Genomic DNA, 25,355 nt, shown 5'->3' with positions numbered 1-25,355 from the left:
ACAAAGAATGTGACGCCTCACAGCCACCCCTCACCCCGGGGTTTTATCTCTCTGGTGATAACTGTGAAGATATCAGTCCTAGCATGTGACTTAAGGACAAGCAGCTTTTGATCCCCTTCTACATATTATGTGGACCTCAAGGAAGTACTGTAGTATCGGTGAGGAGTACTGACATCAAATCTCAGGATTCACAGACCAATGGTACAACTCCCCGATCTGCTGTTTCAAAGTGACCAGCGCACCAAAAAAGATGCCATCTGTGGAATTTTATGGCTGCAGAACTGTGAGTCACCCTCCAAGTGAAGAGGGAATGTCTCCAACAAGGCACTCTTGAAATTAGACTTGGGCCTCCAGTCTTCCTCAGTTGGAAGAGGAAGGAGAGAGAGCATCTGAGGGCAGCGGCCCAGCTCCCTTGTTGTCGGGCGAGACCAGAGGACCTCAAGCTGCATGTAGCAGAGTGCCCAGGTGTCAGGGCTGTTGGAGGCGGACAGGAAGAAGGTGAAAGAGCCACAGGTCTGTCTTCTCTCTTTCAAGCAGGGTAATTCTCCTTTGATCTTTTTTACTTATGTGATAAAGGAATTTCACATTTTCAACACTAGAAGTGAGAAAACCACCGTCCTGGTCCTGAAAGAAACGCCTTCGCCCAGCGGTGCTGCCGAGCCCCGGGGAGAGCTTGGGGCAGAGACCGAGTTGGGACTCTGGATGGCCAGTGGACGTGCCACAGCTCGGGCCCCTCGTCAGATAGACTGGTTCTGCATGGAGTTCACGAAGCTCTGCCATACCAGCATCTCTCTGAAGGCCTCAAGTTCTCGGTGCCAGGAAATGCACGTCTATCCTTCCCAAGGGCTACAGCTGCACTAGGGAGAGCACGGGAACAGGGACAGAACGGTTACAGCTGCAGGGAGGAAGAAACGGGATGGAGGAGGCCTGCCAAGCAGACCCGTGGGCAGCTCTGGAGTGAATGCTTTCTGGACTTCTCTGGCACATTGGGCATGAGCTCTACACTGGGCACCTGGCCAGGGGGCTGAAGAATGGACGGCAGTGGACAGAAGGTCATTGGACAGGGAAAGATATTCATGTGTCGGGCAGTGCGCTACAAGGTTAAATTGCTACAGGCTGAAGCAAAGTCAGGCTGTCCACCCATCCTGTACACTCGGTCAGCTCACAGGGTGCTGGAAACAACTTGAGAAGCAGAAGGAAGAGCCCAAGGAAGGCTGGTCACAGTGCTCAATGTAGAGCTGCTTACCAGAGATTACCAGAGAACACATTAAGTTCATAGGCCTCGTATCTGCCAAACCTGTAGCACCGGCTTCTGCCAGGACCAGTGGAGAAATGTGAGAGGGAAGGAGCAGGTGGCAAACTGAATGTGCAGACGGGTCCCGGGCCTCCAGCCACAGCATGAACGGTCCGTTCCCATAGCATTTCCCGCGCTTCTCCAGCCTCTCAGTCCCTGTTCAGCCTTGTGCACCCTCCAAACGTGCTCTACTCCAGGGAGCTCTATGTCCCAGCAGCACATGCTGTTTGTTTCCCTCCCTCTGCCTGGAAGTAGCCACTCTACCACACACCCGAGGCCACTCAGGCATCTGTGCGTTAGGCAATGTTGTCCTCACGCTTTCACACCACATCTCCTTGTTTTGGGCAAACATCACCAGGTAGACTCTGCACTGCCTCGCTCCCTGCCAGGGGACCCAGGCCACAGCAGGGGCACCAGACCCACCTTCTGCATGATCCTGGTCAGAACGGTCATCAAGACCACCATCCATGAGCCTCAGATCTATGCGACTACCTCCCGCATCAGAGCTGGCCTTCTTGGGTCCAGAAACTAGGAGGTGGAATTAACTGAGAGAAAGACTGTGTGGGGCTGTATGTCTTGTACATCAGTAAGTCCCAGGACATTGCACATCAGACGTATGTCTACTATCTAGACAGATAATACTCTAGAAGGAAAATGAAGCTTCATTTGACTCTTCCTTGGGAACAGACCTCCCTCCCCATCCCTGACTTCCTGACCTCTCCTCTGGAAATTCTCCATTCCAAAGTTAGTGCCTTGTACTCTTTCCCCCCAGCACTGCTGGGACGTGTTCATAAATGTGAGGGCAGAGGGTTTCTCTTCCTCTCAACCTGACCCCCGAGGAAGGGCTGGGCCCCCAAATTGAGGGCCAAGACAAAATACTGTGTTTGGTGAAGAAAGACTTGGCTAGTATACAGATTTACTCTGTTCTCCAATGTTTATGTCCTAGGGCTGAAGAGCTCCCAGCTTTCTGGGGTGACTTCTTTCTGTGTAGGTCCCAGCCTGGGGCTGTCCATCCCCACTCCTGAACAGGTGCAGTTTGGGTCACACCGTCTATGCTGAATACAGCTAGTGGGCTGAGAAAGCCAGGGGCTGCGGTTGAAAGTCAAGGCCTGGTAGAGGGTCATTACTGAGACACATACGGCCAGCAGTCTCTCCTTGGCTTTCACCTAGCTGGCCCTCGGGACTCTCCTCACCTCCTCAGTGAGCAGGGTCATGAGTGTAATCCTCTGGGGAAGGGGGATTCCACGGAGGGGAGGGGCCGCTGTCTCTGTGGTGACTCGGGCGGGCGGGGACTCCCTTTGGGGTGTTGATGTGTACAGCGTGGAAGGAGTCAGGCAGCTATAGGGAGGGGATCCCCCGTGTCCTCATACCAACTGAAGCTCCTTTATCATGATGGAAACAGGGCTGGGGGGGAGGAGGTCACGGGAGATGGACCAATTATTCCTCCAGCACCCTGACTCTTCGCCTGTTTTCTTCCGATGAAATTCTTTACATCATCCTCCCCAGTTTCAACCCCTCCCCTCTCCACCCCCGCCCCGCCCTGGCCCTGTGCCCATCCCTGCTGGCCACTGGGTCCATAGCCCAGGAGCCGCCTCCCCTTTCTCCTCCCCTGCGGTTCTTTCTGTTTTTCGTTGGCATCTGTCCGGGCATAGCCACCACCCTTCCTCTCACTCTCCCCACATCCCTTTGCTCCGCAGAGGTCCTGTGCCCTCTCCCCCTACGGCAGCCCAGCCCTCCTCTGACTGGGCGGGGAAGACTGAGGATGCATTCCGTTAGTCCCTCCACCGCCTGCCCTCCCGCCTCAGGGGACCTGAGGCTCTGAGCCGTGGCTCTCTTCCTGGGCTCCCTACAAACTGTCCCCTGCCACCCCATGAACCGTCAGCAGCCTTTAAGAAAACCGAGGGGCCCCCACAGCGCTGACCTACATAGCTGGGTCCAGGGCGGGAGGGGCTCTTCCCCAAGTCCCCTCGCCCTGGCCCCGCCTCCCTGCTCCCCCCACTCTCTTCCTTGTCTCTTCGCTGACAAACCCAAGAAGGCTTGAGTTCCCACCTGGGGCAAAGGGGACCAGGCGAGCTACCCCACCCCAAATCTGGCAAAATCAGTGCTTAGCCCAAGACAGCTTTGGGTTTTCTCGGCATCCTCCTTCCCAAATATCTTGATCCTTCCGTTCGCCCAACCTTCCCCCACCTCCTCCGCTCCTGTCTGGGCTTCTTTTCCCAGCTGCTGCCACCGCTAGGGATACTGCCATCCTGGGGCCCCCCGCCCTGTGTTGTTGTTTTGCTCCAAGGAGAAGCCCCCCCCCCTTCCTTGCCCACGCCCCCCTCGGCAGCCTCACCCAGGCCCCTTCCCTGCCCACTCGGAGCTGCGCCGCGGGTGGGGGCGGGCGGGGGGTGGGCAGCGGTGTTTGCATACAGCAGTTTGGGGGTTTGCACTGGCTATCCAACCCCTCCAGACACATACACAAACCCCCGACACACGCCCTTACTGAAACGGCGACAGATCTCACTCCGCCCCCAACACACACTGACACAGACATACACACAGATCCTGACACAGAAACACCAACACAGACGCGCACACCCAGACACACGCACACGGACAGCAGCACAGCCAGACCCGGGGCTGCACCAAGCCGAGCGAGCCCGGCGCACACGCACACAGCGAGGCGTACAGCAGGTGCACAGCCGGCACACCCCAGACCCACACCGACACGGATGCCTGGGCAGACCCACCCGGGTACAGCGGCGGCGAAGACTCGAACCCCCGCTTCCAGACAAAGCCCACAGGCTCCCCCGCCCCGCTGCGATCAGAGCCCCCGCCCCGGTCCCCCACTCCCCAGCGCCGCCGCCCCCCCCCCCAAACTCACCGTCCTGGGAGAGGTTGGCCCCGCCGGGCGCCCCGCAGCAGGCCAGGAGCAGCAGCAGGGGCAGGGCGGAGGGGCCCCCCATGGCGCGTCCCGGCCGGCTCCCCGCTGCGCGCTGGCGAGCCTGGGTCCCCGGGGGCGGGGGCTGGGCAGGGGGTGGGCGACGACGCTGACCGACAGGGCGCCCCCCAGCCGCTTCGGAGCCCGGGGCCGAGGCGGGGACCGGGAGGGAGCCGGCGCTGCTGCAGTCGGCGGGGATTAAATAGGGCGCTCGGAGCAAACCATTCGGTTGGAGGTGGAGGGGGGGCGGCGGGGGGTTGGGCTGGTCGCGGGGGGGCCAAGCTGCCGCATTCCCCACGCCCCCCGCCTCCCACACCCCCTCCGCGCCCTCGTGGTGCCTTCCACCTTCTCCCCCGGGAGCTCCGCCAGCCGGGCGCGGGTGTGGAGCCGAGGGAGGGAGCTGGCTCAGCAGTGGGACCCGGCGCGCACCCCTCTTAGGCTTGGGTGGAGGGAGGGGACCTGGGCAGGGCCTTGGGCCAGCTGGCGGGAGCGGCCACTGCAGGCCTGGGCAAGGGCGTGCCCACTAGCCCGAGGTCCTCCAGCCCCGCCCTCCCTCCTTTGGCAACTGGGGAACCCCATGAGCCCCGGGGGGCCCCCTATCAAGAGTGTTGCCCAGCGACATCTCCCCATGGGTAGCCGGTTACCCTGACCGGATCTCCTAAACACACCCATCCCTAGCTCCTCTGACCCAAGAGCCCCCAATTATCTGTCCAGCAACAATGTGTGGCCCCAGGCAATTTCCCTTGAAAGGCTTCTTCCAGCAAACCCCCAGGCCATGGGAATCAACGTTTTCTTCAATCCCTTGTTCAAGAAATGACTCCCCTTCTAAAACCCGATTCCACTTCAGACTCTTGCCCGACCAAACAGCCTACAAAGCAACTCTGTAGTTTCCCCCCTTAATCCTCCTTATCCTCCCTTTACTCACAGCCCTTCCCCCCAGTATTTTTTCTTCTTTCTTAATCTTCCAGAGGAGATTGTTCTTCCTTCTCCAGTTTTAGTAAGTAAGATTCTTAGGTGAATGGTCTGATCTGCAGACCCTCGAGAAGATGCCTTCTTTAAGGAGCCGTGCCTCTGTGGCTAAAGCAGCTGTTGTCCCTGAGGCCGGGTATAAGATGAATGAGAGAGGCAGGGCCTTTGCACTTGCTTTTAGATCGAGAGTCGCAAGTCCCTGGGGTTTGCTGTTCTGTGTGATCTGTGTATTTCTGGAAGACTCTTGGTACATCTCAGAAAGGGAGCCCTTGAAGTCAGTTTCGCTCAACCATAGCTTTTGGGTATACATTCCTAAATCTTAGACTCTCTGAATCAAAGAATTTTAGGTATATAAGGATTCTTTAAAAACATTTGGTACATCCCCTTATTATACAGGTGGTAGGGGCTTAACTGCCCATCCAAGGTTACATGACAGTTAATAGTAGAAAACGAAAGTGGTGGTTAGGACATGGGGCAGTATGATCTCTGCAGTGTCTTCCAGTCCTGTGAGCCCATGCTTTGTCCCTGAATGATGGATTTGGGTGCATGTCTTCTAACCTCTACACCAGTACCCTTTCTGCAGCGAGACTGTGCCTCACCATGCAAATCCTTCATGTTTGGTTCATCTTGCCCCCTCTCTGACAGGCTTTCTCGGCCCTCTGTGATGGACTTAACTGTCTGCCACCTAGTAGCTCAAGGACAAGGATATGGGGAGTACTCTGTAATCGGGAAAGCTCTATGTCAGTGTTAGTCACTGATGGAGAGGCCAATGAATATTCCCTGGGAAATTCCTTCAGGATGGTCAGAATGCTGCCCCACTGTTTTCTCTGTTTCTAGAATCTCTCTGTGGTCTCTGGGGGAAGAGGTCTGCCTGCCTTTTGTACATTTTCTGAGCGTCTGGGTAGTTATTTAGAATTACTTGCAGAAGTTTTTGGCCACCTTGGGCTGTCTGACTTGCTTGCTTTCCCATATTTCAGTGACTCCAAACCATTCTCTTCCCTGGGGCTCCCTGATGTCTTAAAGTCTCTGAGAGATTAAAATGGAGGGGAGAGTGTGGTTGAAGGCTGTAGAGACCAGGATGCAAGACAGAGGAGAGGCCAGAGAGGAAGATCGGGCTTTCTGACAGTGGTGGGACCAGGGTGGTATGAGTTTAGTCCTACAGAGAGAAAGAAGCAGTGGGTGTGTTTTCAGAGAGAATGGGGCTTCAGAAGGGAAGGATCAGGGTCTCCTAGCTGAAGGGTCTTGATGGCTAAAGAGTATTACCTTAGGAGGTAGAAGAAGCCTTAGAGATCATCAGAGCGGGCTTAAGAGATGACAGGTTACTGTCGCAGGAGTGAGAGGAGCTGGGCAGGATGGGACAGCAGGGTAGGGGATTAGGTCCCGAGCTTCTCTAACTAATCATCTTTTCTGTCTGCTGCTCTGCCGTGATCCCCTTCTGCCTGTCCTCACCTAAAGCTCTAAGGCCTGCTGGTCGAGCCCCACCCTCTACTGTAACCGCACAGGAGGAAGATCAAGGGTGGGAGGAGAGGGAGAGCTGTTTTGGAGAGACTATTAAGAGCTAGCAAATGTGACTCTGGAATGCTCTTTTCCTACTGGCTCCTTTTCCCTTTTCTGCATCATCAGCATCAGTTTGGCAGCACTTTAGGCCCTGGGAATAGGAAGCAGACATTGGCTTTTAGAATTATAGAATGAAAGAGTATTAGAGTCGTAAGCAACCTTCAAGATTACCTAATCAATGCCCCTTGTTGAATGGATGAAGAAGATGAGCCTCGGAGAAGTTGAGTGACTTCCCCCGATCACATAGGTGCACGCAGTAAAGGGGTTAGCCACGTTGGATAGGGAGGCAGATAGTCCCCTCGGGGGCAGGAGGAATAAGGAGAATCATTGTCAGTACTTCTGAGCAGTGTACAAATTGAGGAATTGCTCACTCCTGCGTGTCTCTGAGTGAAAGGGTAGCTTCTCCTGCAGATGTGGATGTCTCCATTGGGAATAAGTCCTTGCCTATAATCATTCTAATGCCCTTTGCACATGCGTGCACACCCAGCATCTCACTCCTAATCACTAGGAGTAGAGTTTTTGCAAAGCAAGACTGACCTACAAGGATTATCCCCATCATGTAAATAGGTAAAATAAAAGTATCCATGTTGGATTGTGATCTCTATGGTTACTTTCCACTCTAAAATGCTGTGACACACAATATGCATTTCTAAGAGACTTGCACAAAGTGTGGAGTAGGTTGTCTGTGGGATTAAAGAGCTGGTAGCTACAGTGGAGGCTGGGTGTCAGGGGGAAGCAGAGAAGGAGACTGGAGAGAAGGCGGGTTTTGGCTCCTGGATGCTCCTGTCCACTCAGCAACAGCCTAGGGAGCTGGGGGTGTGGAATGTGGTGCTGGCACTGGTGCTGGGCTAGATGCAGCTGTGTGGGCCCTGGGCATTCCTTTCCCCATGCTGGTCCTGCTCCTGCTCAGGATGGGAGGGGGCCTCAGCCAAGCCCGGTGAATACTAGGTATTATTCATCCAGGAGGGGATGACCGCACCTGTAGGAAACAGCTCGGAAGACTGGGCTCAGTTCTGCTCTGGACTCTAATCCTTCTCGTCTCTATGATTTTTCCTTTATCAGTGAATTCTACGTGGGTTTCCACATTGCTTTTCTCTTTAATTTTCCACCCAGCTGAACCAGTACTCCTCATACTGCTTCCTTCTTCCATTATCCAGTTTTAATTAACCCCATCCTTAATAATCACCTCTGTATGCATTTTAATTCTAACCTTAATTGAATTCTAATTTCAATCCTAACCCTAATCTATTACAGACTCTAACTATTAGTCCTAATACCAACCCCAATTTAATTGTCAATTTGAGCCAGCATCTTCATTCTAACCTGCTGTGAGCCGGCAACTAGGACAGCAACACACATATAATAAAAATGATCACAGGTACCATTTGAGAATCCGACGTTTGCCACATTTGGCGCTGGGTACTTTACGTGCAGAGCATCTCATTGAGGGACTGGAAAGTACCTGAAGGTGGATGGAATTATTAGCTGCCTTACAAATATGAGGAAACAAAGGCTTAACGAGATATGTCATTTGACAATAGTGGGTCCGAATCTACTAGTTACGGCCCGCTTGAACTTAAAGCCTGTGCACATTCCTCTTTCTGCCAACAAATACTTTCTGACCAACCCTTTCCTAAAATCCTAACTAAATCTGACTGGAACGACTTCTAAAATATTGAGTTTCCCGAGAGTGTATTATTAGTTTAGGGTTTTTATTTGTTTGTTTGTTTACTAAATAGTGGTACAAAATAGAAACCAAACAAATACACCAACACAAAAGCCCAAATCTCCCTGCCCAGAAACCCCACTGACACTTTAAAAACAAGAATGTATTTATAAGTTAAAATAATCAAACTATAGAAAGAAACAAACTGAAAAGCCTCGTTTTCCTTCCCAGACTTGCTGAATTCCAGCCCCCCCCCCCACCTTGGGCAGGGGGACGTTGTTGGCATTAAATTTGCCCAGCAACCCTGCCTCCCACAGCATATCAGAACAGCAGATAAAGTCAAGGTCAATACCTGTCCATGAAATCACCCTAGGTGTATATATGACTTAGGCATGAAAATCGCTGGACAATTTGAATTTATGATTAACAGTAACTGTTAAAGGCCAACGATATGCCAGGTGCTACACAAAGTTCTTTCCTGTTAGTATTCCTTTTGGTGCTCCCAAGCTTTCTGGACAGCATGCATTACCCCTGCTGTACAGACAGGGGTGATCCTGTCTGAGCCTCAGGAGGAGATAAAGCCTGGAGACACCAAATGACTGGCCCAAGAACACAGAGACGTGGCAGAGAGATCCAGGTTTCAGATACACTAGATCTGTCCTAGCCCAGAGCCTAAGTGTTCAGCGCCTGGGTTGAGCCAGGAGACTTGTTAGATAGAAAAGGTCATTTGAGCTTTGTTCTGCAGGAGGGAAGAGGCACTGCTTGACATTAGAGAGGAGGATGACCTGAGAGACTATGGGAGGACGCAGATCAATCTGGGAGGAGGCAGTGCAAGGGGAAACGGAGCAGGACAACCTGAGCACAGAGGGGAATGAGTGCAAGGTGCAAGTCATCGGGGATGGAACAAATATGAGCTGAGACTGGGGACAGTTTTTGTGATAAATTCAGGCAAATATAAAATCATGCAATAAATGTGTGTGCCACTTTGTTTCAGCGATGGGCTGATTGACGTATTTCGGAAAGACAGTAGACACACATAATCATCTGCAAACAAAAATACCCATTTTCGGTTACATGGGTATTTACAGCCTCTCCAACGAATATCCCAGCTTCCTTCTCCTTGCATTCTGTGCTCCACAATATTAAATGGCTTGTAATTTCCCAAACACACTGTGTTGTTTCATGCCTCAGTGTTTTTGCACATACTATTTCCTATACCTGGATTGCCCATCTCATTAAGTCTGATGAAACTGGCGCTTGTGTTTATCTATCCAAACTTTGATTAGGTGCCGCTGCCTCTGTGAAGTTTTCTAGTCAGAGATACTCGCTCCTTGCTAGGTGCTACCACTATAGGGAATCCTTCTTTTGTGGTGGTGCAAGGATTTGTCTGTGTTTTTCTTCGCTAACTGTGAGCTCTTTGAGGGCAGCAATGATAGTTCACGAATCTTGTTATTCCCAGTGCTTAGTGTAGAAACAGAAAAATAGTAGATTCTCAGTTAATTCTACTGCATGTAACTGAAATAGCATATTTATAAACACAGAGACTTGATGAACCATTTTTCTTCAGAAGTACGTACATGTATATAACCAACCACATTTCACTGGCATATTCCCTGCAGTTATGTATGCGTTCAAGTAGATACAATGGGTGGCTCAGATGGTTGAGCAACTGCCTTCGGCTTGGGTCATGATCCTGGAGTCCTGGGATCGAGTCCCGCATCGGGCTCCCTGCTCCTTGGGAGCCTGCTTCTCCCTCTGACCCTCTTCCCTCTCATGCTCTCTATCTCTCATTCTCTCTCTCTCAAATAAATAAAATCTTAAAAAAAAATAAGTTGAATGATTCTAATACATGTGTACACGTATTTCCAACCACTTATTCAAGATACATTTTTGTCATTCTTGGAGTTGACTTGAGAGCTTGCCACATCCTTTTGCATATCTTCAGTTGTGGAAAATTTTCATCCTTTGAGGATGGCTTTTAATTTTGAAAATAGCCGAATGCCCTTAGGATCCAAGCCTTGTAGATAAGTGGTGGTTCATATTGGGTAATACAAAAACAGGATTTGGCTGTGGGGTAATAGTAGATGACTTACAGGTTGACTAATATGGTGGTTCTTAAGGCAGTTCCTGAAGAGGAGTTCTAGAAAATTTCTGAGCAACGGCATTCTGGTCTATTTGTTAATACAAACAAAATTAAGCTAGAGTACTGTCATTTTGTACTCACACCTGGTGGACATACTTGCATGGATATAAGAACACAAGAGATCATATGTCCGAGAATAGAACTCTCTGATCATTCTTTCATTTGTTCATTTGTAGCTATGGAGTTTTTATGTGCCATGCACAGTGCTTGTTGAAATCGGGTGTTTTGACCCAGCTGTTTTGTTGCAATCTATACAAAAAATAATCTGTAACCCCAGGTTTTATTTTTTCAATTACAAAACAAAATGATCAGTGAATGTTCTTAACCCCATCTCCAATTTCCACCCCAGTTTTGAGCCTTATTTTATCCATAAGGAAATATACAAAAGTCAGGGATAGAATAATATTCAGGGATGTGAAATACTTGGTAATTAAGACTAGCCTGGCAGTAATGGTTTGCTTTTTAGAATAAGATAGGAATGAATGTTAAAAAATGCTACAACAAAATGTCAGTGTCTGGTGCTGGGCTCTTGAGATGAGCAAGTCTGAAACTAACCTTTAAGGAGCTCAGAGTCCAGTAGGGAAAATAGGCATGTAAGCACATAATTGCTACACCGTGTGATAAATACTGTGGTGCAATTCCAAATATGGCCTGTAGAATCACAGAAGAGACAGAGATTACATTTGTGGGAAACGTTAAGGAATGACTGGGAGTCAACCAGGTATAAAAAGAATGAAGGCATTAACAAAAGAGGGGAGAGTGTATGCAAAAGCAGGAAAGCTAGAAGCAGCCCCCTCAGTTGTCACTAGATTGTGAAAGGAATTTATGCCAGAGATAGCTCCTAATTCTGCAGACCAGGAGCCAATGGAGGGTTTTAAGCAGGGAAATGTCAGTGCCGGATTTGCATTTTCGAGTGATAACTCTGGCAGTAGTGGATGGATGGACTGGCGGATACTCATCATTTGATTCAGAAGGCTGACCCTTCTGGAGACCACAGATCCAGTACCACGACATTGAGTAGGGCCCACTGAGTGTGGGCTTATCTGATCCTGTGGGCAGAGTAGAGATAACACCCAGAACACAGCTTTAGGACCCAGCCAGCCATCAGTACCCGCCCCCTCCCAGTAGACAGTGCCTTGGAGACAGGAACTTGTTGTGTAGAGGAAGGGGGTAGGTACCATGACCAGCTGTCCTGGCTTTCCAGGGACTGAGGCACTTTCCAGAACTTTCAGTGCTAAAATTGGGAAAGTCCTGGATACACTGGGATGGTTGGTCAACAGATAGTTGCCTCCTGGCACCTGTTACTCGGAGCATCTCCCTGGCAACCAGCTGGGGGTCATCTCCAGGGCAGACTGGAGGGGAAGGAAAGCGGAGTTATTTTATGTTTTAGGGGGAGGGGAGAGATGGGAAGGGGTGGGGGATAGTGGTGATTCAGAAGAGCTAGGCCAGTTGAACAGAAAAGAGAGAAGAAAGGCCAAGTAGGAGACAGAGTGTGGAGGCTGGTTTCTCCCCAGGACCCCACCTCCGCTCTCTGAGATGCTGGGCTCTCTGCTGGTGGTAGGGAACATTGCAGACTCAAAAGAACAGGCATTGCAAAGAGTGAACGTGTTTATTTAGCTTTTCCTTCATGCATAGGGTTCATATATTCATGCATACATTTATTCGTTCAACATTCATGGAGGGCTTACTGTGCAGATGCTCTGTCATTTAGTCTTCGCATATGACTTGTAGGTAGAGTTATTCCCATTTTTCAGATGAGAAAAATGAGTCTTAGGAAATGTGGTAACTTCCTTTGAGTCACACATTACCTGGTAGAGCTGAGATCTTAATTTAGCTCTGTCTCCAAAGTGCCCTGTCATTCCAGCAAACCAGCATATCCACCTGTTACAAATAATACAGATTCTCAGGAGATTCTGGTTCTGTAACCTCATGATAAAGATTCCCAGCCTCACTGTTAGCAAGTGCCCCCAGATGATGCCCAGACCCCGACAGGCCTGAGAAACAACATGCCTCAGCCCCTGTCTCCTCACAGAGACCCCGCTGACTTGTGAGAGAACCCCATGTGTAAGTAGCTCAGTAGAATACTGTTGGGTTAAGTTTTAACAGCAAAATATAACCGAGTCTTTCAGTAAGTAGTTTTCCTGACTTTTTCTCTACAACGATTGCTAAACGTTTATTATTTATAAAGCTCTGTGCAGTCTGGCCCTTTCCTAGCTCTGACACCCTGTAACTGATGGCCACAGGATTCCCCCTTGAGTATCTGTCCCTAACACACCCAAGCCTTCTAGCTAGCTGGCTAGCCTTCCTGCGCCAGAACCTTCCCCCTCTGCTCTGTAGGAAGCTGCTCTTGCATGCACATCTTAGCTTCAGTGTCGCCTCCCCTGGGAGGCCTTCCCACTGCCTTGCAAACACCTCTCATTTTCGGCTACAGTCTTAATCATGTGTCTTTGGTTTGTGTATTCGTTATCTGTGCGGCTTCTCCCGGTAGACAGAAGCGCCACAGGATAGGGAAGACCTGTCAACTTGGATCAAAGCTGTTGCCAGTAGCCTGAGGATATTGCGCATAATAATCTCTGGCATGTAGTAGGTGCTTAGTAAATGTTTGCATAAATGCATGAAAGAAAACACTCTCTAGGGGCGCCTGGGTGGCTCAGTCGGTTAAGTGGCTACCTTGGCTCAGGTCATGATCCTGGGGTCCTGGGATCTAGGGGTCCTGGGATGGAGCCCCTTGTCAGGGCCCCCACTCAGCAGGGAGTCTGCTTCTCCCTCCCCCTCTGCCCCTCTCCCCTATTTGTGCTCCCGCGCTCTTTCTCTCTCTCTCAAATGAATAAATTTTTTAAAAAATCTTAAAAAAAAAAAAAGAACATTCTCACTCATCACACGAGAGAGAGTGTCCACATTCTTGGACTTTACAGTTAAGAACATTTTTCTTGGGCCCCAAGCAAATCTCCCTCTGTCATTTAACCTGTTTCCTGCTGGTTCATGAAAGAAAACGTCTCTTCCTCTTCACCAGCCTCGAGGTAGCATCTTCTGGAGGCTGTGAGACTGTTAGTAACTTGCCCCTCAACCTCCCAGGTGTCAGGTGAATGTGTCCTAACTCCTAACTTCCTGCCTCTTCTCTGATCCTCTTTACTTAGATAGTCGGGTTCAGAACAGGTCCTGGTAGGTGAGTAAGGCCCTGTCTGATGCTTACGAGCATCTCATGCTCCTGCTGGCTCTCTTGTATGTTTTCCTGCTGTTCTTTTTTTTTTTTTTTCCAAGAGGTTTGACCATTTTTATTTTATTTTATTTTATTTTTAAGATTTTATTTATTAGAGAGGGAGAGCAGAGCACAAGCAGGGGGAACAGCAGACAGAGGGAGAGGGAGAAGCAGGCTCCCCACTGAGCAGAGAACCCAACGGACCCTGGAATCATGACCTGAGCTGAAGGTGGACGCTTCACCGACTGAGCCACCCAGGCACCCTGTTTTTCTGCTGTTCTTGATTTAAACTGTCTCTTTGGCTAATTAATGGTCACTTGTGGTCCATTTTGGTTCTAATACCTTCGTAAGGCCTAAAATTCCAGGGCTTGCTACCGTTAAGAGTAGCATTCCCTTGCCAGGTGACACCTGCTGAGATTTGCCACCAGATCCCACCCCAGGGCTTCCTCGTGTTCCCGTGGCTGAGCCAGAAATGGAGGCAGATGCACTTGGGTGTTTTCGCCCCACTCATGTGAGCCCTGGCTAGCATTGGGCGGAGTGCTCGTGTGTCCTGCTCTAAGAACGTTAAGCAAGTTTCAGGAACCATTCCTGACTCACTGAGGATACAGTGTGGGAGGGAGAAAGTGTGGATTTTGAAGTTGGGCTCCCCTGTGCTTGAAGATGGACCAACTGGGCCACTGCCGTTGAGATCAGTCTTTTCATTTGTTAAACGTTAGACATAATCATCGACTGTCCCCATTGGCTTGTGGTGAAGAATGAGGACATTCCTATTCATGTGAAACACTGATCTGATTTAAGAACTCAGCACATGTTAGTTCTCTCTCTCCGTGCCGCCTTCACCCTGGAGCAGAGGTGTGGGAGATTGTCTCTGGCTGCCTGGGTGGACCGTAGACTCTTGCTCGGTGCCCATTGTCTGAATAGAAAGTGCTACCTGGGTCTAGAGTTTCAGTTCCAACTCCTTGACCACTCCTACCCGGAGCGCCGCCTTTCATCCTGCTCTCTGCTACCCTCGTGTGGCCACCCCGACCCCGCACCATTCCCGATCCTCTGCTCCCTCGGTGTGGTGGCTTTGCTGTAATGCAGCGCCTCGCAGCTTCTTGGCCAAACTGGCTCCTAACTCCTCTGTGTCTCAAACACACACGTAAAACAGAGTTCAGTTTAATTTCAGTCTTGTCTTGTCAGGTAATATTATATAGGTTCTTCTAACCATGACTCATCCCTTCTAATATGCATCTCATCTGTAAGAGATGCTTGCTGCAGGAAACATGTGGAGAGTTTGGGTGCCAGTAAGGTCACTTCGGGTTTCAAATCCCATGATCTGTTGCTTTGTTCGACACAAAGTTCTCTGACCCATGAGTGCTGAGACAACAGTTGCCGTAGGTTATTTATTTTTTTTAAGATTTTATTTATTTATTTGGGAGAGAGATAGAGAGACAGTGCACACAAGCAGGGGGAGTGGCAGGGAGAGGGAGAAGCAGCTCCCCACTGAGCAGGGAGCCCAATGCGGGGCTTGATCCCAGGACCCTGGGATCATGACCTGAGCCGAAGGCACTCGCTTAACCAACTGAGTCACCCTGGGCACCCCACCATAGGTTATTTTGTCATAGAAATCCTCTCTTTTTGCCCTTAAGTCCAGATCTCTGCAACCACTTCTCCTACTTGCATGGCTGTCTAGCAAGAGCGACAAAGGGTTATTTGGGATACAGCAAATACACTATTCTGTTTGAAAAACTTTAAGGATGAGAATAAAGGGAAATTCACTTGGTGAAGTGGTTTTAAACTAAATTTGAGAGGGTCGGACTTGAGTACCAGACACTGAAGAGGTTTTTGTTTTTGTTTTTGAAAGAGAGAGAGTGGGGAGGGGCAGAGAGACAAAGGGAGAAGGGAGAGAGAATCTTAAGCAGGTTCCACACCCAGCAGGGAGCCTGATGCTGGTCTCAATCTCACAACCCTGAGATCATGTCTTGAGCCAAAATCAAGAGTCGCATGCTTAACTGACTGAGCCACTCAGAGTGGCTTAGCGCCCCTGCAGAGTTTTATCTTTAACCCGAGGAGAGTGAGAAAAATTCTGTAGCAGGATGTTATGTGATTGAATTATTGCTTAAAGATTAACCATCAGATTCACAACGACAAAGGTGTTAATTCTCCCACTTAATCTGTAAATTCAGTGCAATCCCATGCTAAATCCCAATATTTTATTTGTTTTTGAAGATTATTTATTTATTTATTTATTTACTTATTTGAGAGAGAGAGAGCAAGAGAAAGCACAAGCAGTGGGAGGAGCAGAAGCAAACTCCATGCTGAGTGGAGTCCACTGTGAGATCATGACCAGAACTGAAATCAAGAGTCAAATGCCTAACTGACTGCACCACCCAGGTCCCCCCAGTATTTTATTTTTATGGAACTTGATCCATTGATCCTAACATTCCCTTAGAAGAGAAAGTCAAGAATAGCCATATATATATATATTTTTTTTTTTTTAACACACAGGGTTGGGGAGGTGGGGGAGATTATTCCAGCTATCCTAAGTTACTTTAAAATTATAGCAATGAAAACATTGAAGTATTGTCCAGGATTACACAAACAGTTCAATGGAACAAGAGAGAGACCATGGTCACAAACTGATGTGGAAATTTAGTGTATGAATTTGGTGTATGAATATAGTGTATGAAGAATCATACACTATATCATATACTATGTTTCTAATCACTGACTAAGGATTGAACTGTTTAATGCATGGTATTAGAATAATAGATTATCTATTTGCCAGTTGGCATGGGATAGGTTGAGCCCTCCCTCATACCATATGCAAAAATAAATTTCAGCTGGACTGAAGTACTACATTTTATAAACAAAACAGAGCAAAAGAAATTGTTCAACACTATAGAAAAATAGTGTTTAATAATATTTATGTTTAATACATAAAAATACATTTAACCTTCCTAAGCCAGACACAACACCCAGAATCCATGAAAGAAAGGACTGACAAGTTTTACTGCTTAATTTTTTTAAATGATATAAATGTAGATACCATAGACAAAATATAAAAGTAAGTTACAGTCTGGGGACAATTTATTTACAACACATATAGCTAAGTATTACATGGATAACATGCAAAATACCTAATAAATACACGTAAAAAGCTAAACAATCCAAAAGAAAAGTAGACAAAGCATATGAGTAGGAATTCTCAAAAGAAACACAGTTATCTATTAAACATCTGAAAACATGGTCAATGGCATTTGGATTTGGAGAAATACAAGTTAAAGCAACAAAGAGCCCTGAGATTGTTAAAAAGTATCAAAGACTAGGGGTGCCTGGGTGGCCCAGTTGGTTAAGCATCTGACTCTTTGCTTCAGCTCAGGACATGATCTCAGGGTCCTGAGATCGAGCCCCATGCCTGGCTCCACACTGAGCGTGGAGTCTGCTTGCGATTCTCTCTCCTTCTCCCTCTGCCCCTCCCGCTTGTATGCGTTCACGCACACGCTCTCTCTCGCTCTCAAAATAAATAAATAATTTTTTAAAAAGTATCAGAGACCCATCAGATTGTTAAAAATTAAAATGATGGATCACATCCGGTGTTGGCAAGTGTTTGGGGAAATAAGCACCTTCATTTACTGTTAATGAAAATGTAAATTGGGGCAGCCATCTTGGAGATATTTTGGCAGAATGTATCAAAATTAAAAATTGAAACACCAGTGGTGCTATTTCCACAAACCCGTGCTATATGTCTAGTCACACATGAGCACCGTAATTTATGTGCATAGATGTGAATCAAGTCATTGTTTCCAGTAGAGAAAAATAGCAAGCAACCTAAATATCCATCAATAGTGAATTTGTTAAATAAATTATACTATATCTGTACTTTGTGATAACACGTAACAGTTAAAAAGAATGAGGTAAATTTATATATACCAACTTGGAAAGATAACCAAGATGTATTGTTAAATGAAAATACAAAGAAAGTACACATGCTATTATCCCTTTTGTATAAAATAGGAAAGAAACCTAAAACAATATATGTGCCTAGGTTATGTTTCATCTACGTGTAAATGTGTGTTTAAGTATATGAACTGCTACTTACTGGCAGTGTGACTTTGGACAAAGTGCTTAACCTTTCAGTATTTTATTCTCCCTGGGTGGAGAATAAAAATAATAATAATCATACATATCCCCTAGGGTTGTATAACATAAGGAAATAAATCCATCCATTTAAAGTTCTTTGAATAGTACATGGCACTTGGTAGACACTTGATGAGTGCTCCTATTATTCAGATCCATATTCAGCTTGGAAAATTATGAGTTCTGGGGTGGGAGTGAGAATTGAGTCATAAAGGAGGGGGACTCTAATTGTTTATATGATATACTTAATTTTTTTTTACAGTGATCATGTGCTTCTGTGCTGAGTAATTAAAAAATAATTTTAAAAGCTTATTCTAAGGAGATCTATTAAAAGATAATTATAGAAATGCAGGAATGAAGTCAAGCAGTTCTGAGCTGGGGTGACGGCATTGGGAACAGAAAGGGGGTACTCTGGTTGGTGGTGGTTTTGGGAAGTGAAAGAGAGAAAAGGGTAGACACCGCTCTCAGTTTGAGAGATTGATCTGGAAAATGCTGAACCATGGAATCTTTTCGTGAGGTGTAGTATTTTGAGACGGAGGAAGATTAGTTTTGTTTAAACTGGGTTGAGGGGAAGCTTCTGGGAGCCTTCTAACAGGACTCATTCAGTAGACAGCACGTAGAGACTGGAGCCCTGGACAAAGCTGACTGTTTCGATACCACTTTGAGGTAGAACAGCGGGGAAAGTCTCAAGTTCTCAGGTCTCATTTTAAGGGTTCCCGTGTAATATATCCATTATAAAAATAAACAAGTGTGGCATTCTGGAACAGTGCCTAGGCTAGGGAGACAGAGACCTGTTCTAGCCCGTTGTTTATCCATTTTCCCCCCAGCAAACATATATTGAGTAACTGCCACCTGCCGGGTGCTGTACAGACTGACAAGATACAAGGGACTCCCAGTGCTCCGGGTCCAGCAGGACACAGACGTGCACACAGCGAGGGCAGTGTCATGTGCTCTGTGCTCTAAAGGGGCGTGCGCAGGGGCAGTCACTGCCTGAGGCTGGTGGGCTCCAGTCTGCGGGGGTCTAGGTGGATGTTGGGGAAGATCTTACAGAAAAGGAGGCGAAGGGCCTAAGTCTTTAAGGAGGAGGAGCAGTTTCCAGGCAGATGTGGGAGCAGGAGAAGGGAAGGGCATTCCAGAAAGATGGAACAGTGCACACCGAGGCATAACCAGAACAGTTTTTGGGTGTGTGTGTGTGTGTGTGTGTGTGTGTTTAAGGAATTATAAGGATTTTGGCATTGTGCAACATAAGGCCGGAAGTGGGTGGGGAATGAGAGTAAATGAAGCTGAAAAGAGGGGCAGGAATCACATTGTAGATGGCCTTTAGGCTCTTCTCTGGACTGTGTGTTTTCCTTCCAGAAAAATCACCACTGCTCTGTCGACTGTGTGGCAGATGGTGGAAGGGGAAAGGGCCAGGTGCAGATAGACAAGTGAGGGATTGTGAAAATATTCCAATAGGCCTGCCCACGAGCCAGGACTCACACAGCACAGCGGCTGATGGGACGCCGAGCTCGCGTTGAGGGAAGGCGTCGCGGCAGACTCCAGGCTTCTAGCGCAGGCGACCCGATGGCCAGCCCTGTCTCCCTCGTGCTGTTTTCTGTCAAATCCGTCTTGTCCTTTCCATTTACTGTGTGTAGCCAGTTCTATGACTGGGGTGCGGACCTCTGTTGGGACTTACCTCGGCGAGGGCCTAAAGCCTCCGCACCTTGCCCGCTGGAAATGATCTACCGCCTGGCAGCTGGAACGATCTCTCTGAAATGCACATCAAATCACAGTTCTCCCTTACTTAAAACCCTTCCCTGCCTTGGCATCTCCTGTGGGCTTAACATCGAAGGCCTTGGACATGACAGAAGAAGGTCTCCCCGATCTGGTCTTCCAGCCACAGGCTGTCACCCCCTGCCGGGACTCTGGGCATCAGCGATCCCTTATTTCTCGTAGTTTCTTGCACAGACACAAGGGGTTTGGGTGTATCTTATGCTGGCCTCTCTTAGAGCACTGTTCTCCCCTAGTTTCCCAACACGCATGGGTTGCACACATGCACACACACACTCCCTGACCCAACCTCTTCTTTCGCTCCGGTGAGCAACCGTTCCTCCTTTCTACAGCTTATTTCCGTGGCTCTAGCAAACCTCCTCAGACCCTTGGACTGGGTTAGTTTGCCCGCATTCTCTATTACTGTACACGCTGCGTGTATCTCCCCAGTTGGGCCACTTGGTTTTGTGATTCTGTTTGGTTTTTGTCTCTGACTGTGACTTTTTTGAGGGCAGATATGGTGTCTTCAGTATCTGTGTTCCCAATGCCTGGCACATCTCTTGACACGTAGTACCTGTTCATGGATTTGCAGCATGAATAAACTAATAAACGAGCGGGTGGATGGTGCTACCATGAAGCAAATTAGTAGATCGTGAAGAGCAGAAGATTTACGGGGAAATATAAGTTCAGATTTGTACATTTTACCATTGAAATGCCTGTGAGTCCTGGAGGGGTGGTTATTTCAAGGTTGCTGAATATACCAGGCTGGCTGTCAGGTGCGGATAGGGAGTGTTCAGCTCCTACTTGGTAATCTGTGCTAGGCTGTCGTTTCAGATAATTTAGGGAGAAAATAGAAGAGAAGAGAAGCCACGCACACTTGAGGGCAGTGTGTTTGACCACAACCCACAGAGGAAATCAATATATTTTTTCTTACAATGGAGAACATACATGTCTACACAAATACCCGTATGTTTAACCGGAGCAACATTTCAGGAAATGGTACAGGGTCTTCTGAGGGGCTGACGCCTTCTGGTGTTTTCTGCTTTACTGTGTTCTGCCCCATCCTGTCTTACCCTATGCTACCATTTCTCTTCACTTCTATTTAATGGCATGAAATGCTGCTGACATTTTGACTGGTGGTCTGATAACCACTGCTCTTTGGGACCCTGATATGTGGGAAGGAGGCCCGGCAAAGGGGGCAGAGAAAGAGGGACGAGAAATAAGAGGAGAGGCCCATGCGCCATGGAAAGCAGGGGAGTGAACGTTCTAGAGAATGAAGATGGGTTTGGTGTGAACTGCTGCAGAAAGGTGAAGTGAGCCTCTTGAATCTGATGCTGAGGAAGCCGTGAGTGACTTGAGCAAGAACCTTCCATAGAAACAGAGACGGTTTTCACCTCCTTTGCCTCATTTACCCCTTGTAATGGCCCCACAAGGCAGGCGTTCTTAACTCGTGTGAATTCTGAAAGGAACAGGTAATCTGAGCCTCAGAGAGGTTCGTTTAGGTGCTCAGCATCACACAGTAAGTTGCGGAGCTGGGATTCAAACCTTGGTCAATCCTGACTTTAAAGTCTGTATTTTTCCAATCAGACCACAGCAGTTAGTCTATTTTTGTAATATTGGATAAGTAATTTAATTTCTATGGGCATGAGTTTACTGATCTATGTAATTACAGATGAGAGGGTTGACAAAAATTATAGACTACAGAAATATACAAAATAAAGAGCAAACATTCACCCACTTAGCATTATCAATTTAATCTTCAGATTAGTTTTTTTTTAATTTATAAAAGTAATAAGATTATATGTAAAAATTCTACTAATGCAATACGATTAAAAATGAAACTTAATTATTTTAAAATCTCTTTCCGTTTTGAGCATTCAGTGATTCCAGGACAAAGCTACTTGATCTTTTGATTTTCTTATTTTCAGTGATGACTGAAGACTAAGCATACCGTCCACTTCCCCACACGCTGCATGGAGACCCCACTGGGGTGACCCCATAGTCACATAAAAAGAGCCCTCAAGTGGCAGTCAGAGAGCCCGGGACTGGGCGCAGCTCTGTGAACGACTGGCTGACTGACCTGGAGCGAAGCATCTTATTTATCTGGACGTTGGTTTCCTCTGCTTTGACCTTTGGTGGCTAAAGGGAGAACGAGCCACGGAGGGGAGACCACGGGGTGGGGGGCTCGCCCACCCTCACCGGGCGCCACCCTCCATCTTCTTAGCCTGCAGCCCTGCCCTCCACCCATATGGCCATTCCACATCCTCCTGTCCTGCCCTTGGGGCACCACCCCTCAATCACAAGGGCAGGGAAGAGACTTGTGGGGAAGGTCTCAGACCAGTGTCATGGAATGCCTTGCTCTCAGCGCACGCCGTCTGTGGACGCCTGCCCGCGGCGGCGGCAGAAGTCAAGCAGCCCACTGCCTCCCGGATGATGACTTTGGGCAAGCCGTTGACTGTCCTTGATCGAGGTTTTCCTTTTGTAAAAGGAAGAAGATGATCATCGCTCTTTCCACAGTCTTGGAGAGTTCTGATGATAAAATGAGATAAAGAATTAAAAATACTTTTATCATCATGATGCCTCCTGTTAATGCTGTTTCTTAGACTCTTGGATGGATAGCATGTGGGAGGACTGTGGAAATCCAGCTCCTTCCTGTTACGCAAAGTAAAATGCTTCCCCTGGAGCCCGTATTCAGTGTGGGGACTGAACGCTCGCTAGGAGGGCCTTGAGAAGGGCCAGTCCTATGTTGATAAGGACAACAGCGCACACCTCGTCAGACAGAGGCCCTCTGTCCCTGGGATGGAGATGCTCCTGGTCACAATTTCTGTGTAGACTGATGCCTTGTAAAAGATGAAGACCGTTCTTCTCTTGCTGTTAGAGAGTCTACCTACGATGTTCACCTCTGGGCTTCTTCCAGGCTGAATGGGAAGTGGAGCTGAGGTAGTTAAAGGACAAATAAATCCCCCTTGACTCCTAATATTAGGCACAAACGACGTTCTCGAGCCCCTGGGCCTGTGACCAGAGTCACTGATGCTTGAAGTGTCTGCCTTCTAACTCTTTGGCCTCTGGCCTAGAGTATCTGCCCTTTTGTGGACCAAGTTCCCTGTGGTGTCTGAAGATTAGGGAGCCTGGTTGCCAGGTCATCCCCATGTCCCTCAGTGGCAGGGGATCAGCAGGGCCCAATCGGGGGCCCCCAGCTTTAAAGCCAGTGGTGCATGCATGGAGCCCCAGGCCTGGAAATAAAGCAGACACAGGTGTGTGCTACAGCAGGAAGCTCCTCGGACGTCTGGAGGTGAACATGGCAAAGGGAGGACCAGCAGGTCATTCTGGACAGGAATCTGGCTCTGCATGGACAGGGTGGGAGAAGATTCAGAAGAACAGGTCCTATGGACTGAAGATTTGGGAAGCAGGAGAGATCTGGACTAAAGGGCTGGGGCGGGGGGGGGGGGACGTAAAGAGATCTGGAGAATGAAATCTAGAGGAAGGGAAGAGAGGGCCTGATGGCGAAGGAGTGAACATACCAAGACTTTGGAGTGAGTGGCAGAGCACAGAAATCACAGGCGAGGGCGGAGGAGCTGGGAGGCCTGGGAGATCAAAGGGCCTTACACAAGGTGGTGCTGGGGACCGAGACAGGTGCAGCGGGCTGAGTGTGCCCGAGACCAGGAACGGTGCGTGTGGGTCGTAGCGTTTGGAATAGACAGACCCTAGAGGAGAATGGATGAGAGTGTGGCCGAGAAATTGGGCATGTCAGAGGGTGGGCCTTGTGGGGCAGGATTAGGGAATGCCAACGACATGTGGAAAGTGAGGAGATGGACAGGAGCGCAGAGAGGTGAAGACGGCGGGGGGCGGGGGGCGTCCAAGTCAGTACATGACCACAGGTGCTGCGCCTGCTCTGTAGGAGAAGGAGAGATTGACGGGGTGATGAGGAGGCACAGGAGGAAGCCTGGGACTGGGGGTTAGTGGCTGGGGTCAGGGCCACAGGCGTAGAGACAGAGCCTGGATTCTAAAGAGGAAAAGTGGGGGTTGAGCTGGAGGGATAGCACCAGGGATTAACTCACTTGTTGGGGAACTGGAGTGAAGCAGAGAGAACATCGCCCTCCAATTTCCCAGAAAGATCTGGTGGGACGTGCTAACCCACTGCCTGTCCTTTCATGAAATGCTGCTGTCTTCCTCACACTTCTTGACCAAAGAGAATTTACATCCTTGGAGCACACTCTCTAGAATTCTCTAGACAGTCTCCCAGAGGAGGCCGAGAGAGGAGGAACAGAGAGGGAAACAGGAAGATTCCATCCCCGGATTCTTCACCATTCCTCAGACTCCCTTGGGGGTGGGCCTCTGCATGGACTCCACCTGTTGTGACCTTGGCGAGTGCCTGGAGGTGCAGCCCATTGTCAGGACAGATTGGGTCCAGGTCTAGCTTTGGGGAGACTTGTGAGTAACTCATGGCACTGGGCTCGACCTGGGATGGAGGATGTGATGACTCAGGTAGACTTTGCCCTCCTTTGTCCTCCTTTGTCTTGACTCTCAGGCCCACTAATTACCTGGATCATCTCACTTCTTCCCTCTTAGAGGACAGGAAAAGGGGCCAGGAAGGAATAAACAAACTTCAGCCAGGTTCTTTGGCTGAGGAAGGAAGGAAACAAAAGGCTTTAGGAATATTAATGCTTCGTTATGATGGGTTAGAAAAATGCATGAGAAGAAGAGACAAATGAGCACAGGGCAAGACCCCATGAGGACGAAAAGTCTGGAAAAGAATGGAGGGACCTTTGTTTTAGAGGGATGTCCATACTGCCCTTCTTTAAGGGACGGGGAGTTATGAGCTGAACATCTATTAGTTGTGCAGAGTGAGCCTGGCTCCATAGGCCTGACTTCACAGAGCTCCTTTTCAGCCTTCCTGAGAGGTGCTTAGCAGAGGGGTAAAGGGGTGCCGAAAAAGTGATAGGAAGCTGCTGGTGGTTGGGGACACAGAAAATGGTGTATGGAAATCACTTCTAGAGGATGTGCCCACAGTGGATGTAATGAATAAGGTTGGGACATGGCAGGCCCTGGAAGATGAGACTATCATGTATTGTCCAAGGCTGTGTTGTCCAAATGTCTAGTTCATGGTCTAACTCCATCTAAACCTCTTAGCATTTAAAACACAGGCTGGTCAGGAGGGGCAGAGCAAGATGGCGGAGGAGTAGGAGACCTGGATTTCGTCTGGTCCCAGGAATTCAGCTGAGTAGGGATCAAACCATTCTGAACACCTACGAACTCAACAGGAGATCGAAGATAAGAGTAACAACTCTCTGAACAGAAAAGCGACCACTTTCTGGAAGGTAGGACGTGCGGAGAAGTGAATCCGAGGCGATATTCGGGAGGATAGATGGCGGGGGAGGGGGCCTCCGTCGGCCGCTTCTGGCAAGTGCTAGAGCCGCGGAGCACAAAATCGGACCTTTTAGAAGTCGGCTCCGCTGAGGGACGTCGCTGCAGGGGCTAAGCGGGGGGTGGAACCCTCGCGGACAGTGTGGTCTCAGGACCCTCGGGGTCACAGAAAGACCGGGGGAGCCTGAGTGCGGCAGAGCTCCCAGGGATCGGAGCGGGGAAGCCGGCTGCAGAGACGGAGCCGAGGCGCGGGCTCGCAGCTCGGGGTGGCCATAAACGGTGATCCGCGGCCCAGTCGGGCCACTGCTCCTCCAGCAGGGACCCAACAGGCGGCAGATCCGGGGAGACTCCCCTTCCTCCCCCGGGAGG

General features: G+C 49.0%; 1 protein-coding gene and 1 long non-coding RNA gene across 5 annotated transcripts in view; one reads left to right on the top strand and one right to left on the bottom strand.

Annotated features, from left to right (window-relative positions):
• Positions 1-4,412, bottom strand: part of CADM3 (cell adhesion molecule 3) — a 30,997-nt gene extending 26,585 nt beyond the window's left edge. For 2 of the 3 annotated variants that reach the window (XM_025860669.2, XM_073888213.1), the window contains exon 1: positions 4,161-4,405. In XM_025860669.2, coding sequence (XP_025716454.2) covers positions 4,161-4,242 — 82 coding nt within the window. In that variant the 5' untranslated portion in view covers positions 4,243-4,405. Of the gene's footprint in view, positions 1-4,160 lie in introns of all 3 variants that reach the window. The other variant, XM_073888214.1, reaches the window with a different exon arrangement.
• The window catches only part of LOC141371697 (uncharacterized), a 143,880-nt gene that overhangs the window by 12,085 nt on the left and 106,440 nt on the right, over positions 1-25,355 (top strand). The window contains exon 2 of one of the 2 annotated variants that reach the window (XR_012376850.1): positions 21,551-22,196. The exons of the other annotated variant lie outside the window; for it this stretch is intronic. This is a non-coding gene — a long non-coding RNA (uncharacterized lncRNA). Of the gene's footprint in view, positions 1-21,550; positions 22,197-25,355 lie in introns of those variants that run through there. 2 annotated transcript variants of the gene reach the window in all.

The sequence above is a fragment of the Callorhinus ursinus genome, unplaced genomic scaffold, assembly GCF_003265705.2.
Source record: "Callorhinus ursinus isolate GAN/ISIS: 27379988/994484 unplaced genomic scaffold, GSC_fseal_2.0 scaffold88, whole genome shotgun sequence".
NCBI classification, from domain to species: domain Eukaryota; kingdom Metazoa; phylum Chordata; class Mammalia; order Carnivora; family Otariidae; genus Callorhinus; species Callorhinus ursinus.
Note: the sequence above shows the minus strand (reverse complement) of the source record. Positions and strands in the feature narration are given on the sequence as shown.